At 36.9% G+C, this 1,956-nt stretch overlaps 1 protein-coding gene across 1 annotated transcript in view; it reads left to right on the forward strand.

Annotated features, from left to right (window-relative positions):
* Positions 1 to 1,657, forward strand: part of DIAPH3 (diaphanous related formin 3) — a 445,967-nt gene extending 444,310 nt beyond the window's left edge. The window contains exon 27 of the mRNA XM_011381028.2: positions 323 to 1,657. Coding sequence (XP_011379330.1) covers positions 323 to 585 — 263 coding nt within the window. The 3' untranslated portion in view covers positions 586 to 1,657. The remainder of the gene's footprint in view (positions 1 to 322) is intronic.
* The last annotated feature ends 299 nt before the right edge of the window (positions 1,658 to 1,956 follow it).

Raw genomic sequence — 1,956 nt, forward strand, 5'->3', positions numbered from 1 at the left:
GTCAGAGAAGACCTCTCTGTTTAGATGGCATTTGAGTGGAGACCTGAATGAAGTACAGAACCGAGCTTTGATAAATCACCGAGTGGTGGGCATTTCAGACATAAAGAAAGAAATAAGCATAAGCGCTAATGAAATGATTGTCTATTTACATCTTCGTTTATTCTTAACCTCTACATGTTTATTTTAAATCTACCTCACTTTGTTGAATATTTTTAGTTGAAAAGGACTTGTTTATCGAGAATAACTATTTTAAAATTGTTTTGTAACGTGCGCAGTTCTTGCTTATCACAGCAATCAATTTTATCTTTCTTCCTTACTGTAGAAAATCAGAAAGTGCATTCGACGGAAGGGTCACGTTCACACTACAATATCAAGTGCGACTCAACAAGGACTCCGGTCACCAGGGAGCTTGACGGTAATCGAGACACTAATACGTCTACGGGGAGGAGCCAGGTGGTTGAGAAGAAGGACACGTTCAGTGTAGGAAGCAACAGAAAGAAGGAAGCAGAACTCCATGGCTCTGTTTCTAAAAGCGACTCGGTTCCTGAAGTCGAAGCCCTACTGGCAAGATTACGAGCTTTATAAATTAAACTGCAAAAAAAAAAAAAAAGATTCAGCCAAATATAAAGCCATGCTCAAAGCCATAACACTTGAAAAAAAAACGCTTTTTATGTAAGTTTATAGTTTTAAATTATGGTATATATTAGAAAAATAAAGCTAAATATACATGATTGCAATGCTTTTCCTATATACTTGAGGTTTTGACTTATTCAAGATTATAATGGACTTTAATGGGGCTTTGTGGGTTTTTTTGGGGGTTTTTTTTTTTTTTTTGGTCACCTGGTATTCATGTGTTCTATATTTGGTGCTTAAATTATATGTAATGCTTTAGAGAACAGGTAGGTGGCCATGTGTTCAGCAGTGTGTTCTTAAGTAAAAATTACAGCGACTTAGAAAGATGGTATTTTCTTCACTGTTGTCAGCATTAATGAATGTCAAGTGTTGCTCCATGTCCATGTGCGTTATACAGGCACAGGTTGCTCCTGAGTTGGGATCCACATGCTCTTATCAAAGCATCAAAAATATAAAACTGATTATAACAGAACTGTGAGGAAATGATGGGTAAGCTCATTACCATCATTATCGAATTCATGTTAATTAGACCCTGTAGGAGATTATAAGACCATCAAGCACATTTCCAAAAATGAGGTACTAGGAATGAGTGCGCTCTTTGAAAAAAGCACAAGCTTTTGTGTGAATTGCACATACACAATCTTACAGTACTACCGAAACTCTTAGCCAAAAGAGAGGATTCCCACCTCCCCAGCCCCCCGACCCCCACCCCCGGTAATTATGACTCTGGGATAAAATTGCCATTATGAAACTTCCCAAGTAACAAATTTTTCGATTTCTGTGAAACTGCAGTTTCTTTGATCTGACAATCAATAACTTTAACAAAGATCTGAAGAAATGTTTCAAGGAAAGTATTCTTATGCAAATGTTACAACTGTACTTCATCTGGGGCATCAAATTAACTTTGTTAATTCTATATCAAAGAAAATAAACTCGCTACTTGCACTAAATGGAAAAAAAAATGCTTTCTTTTTTGTAGTTAGCATACGCTGGCTAAGCTGGAAATAAACTGCTATGCAGTGTGTCTAAGCATCTATTTTGCTTTATTACCTGCTATCAGTGACTGCTCGTTTACCTTCAGTTAAAATACAGTTATATGGAACTAGTCTGGCAAGGTCCACTGCTTTTTATTTCCTTGTTTAAGTTGCTGCCTCCTTTCAGCTCCAACTTAATAAAGTTCATTAATTAGAACTATGAACTAGGCCCTGTTTATAGATATTGGGAAACAGTGTTGTCCGTAGCCAGTGTGGGAATAAACTGTATGTATCGCTGAAAAGTGCATTTTGCCCTCCCGTTACAATTCCTGTTTTTCTGAAAACGAAT

Source organism: Pteropus vampyrus, unplaced genomic scaffold (assembly GCF_000151845.1).
Source record: "Pteropus vampyrus isolate Shadow unplaced genomic scaffold, Pvam_2.0 Scaffold13, whole genome shotgun sequence".
NCBI lineage: Eukaryota > Metazoa > Chordata > Mammalia > Chiroptera > Pteropodidae > Pteropus > Pteropus vampyrus.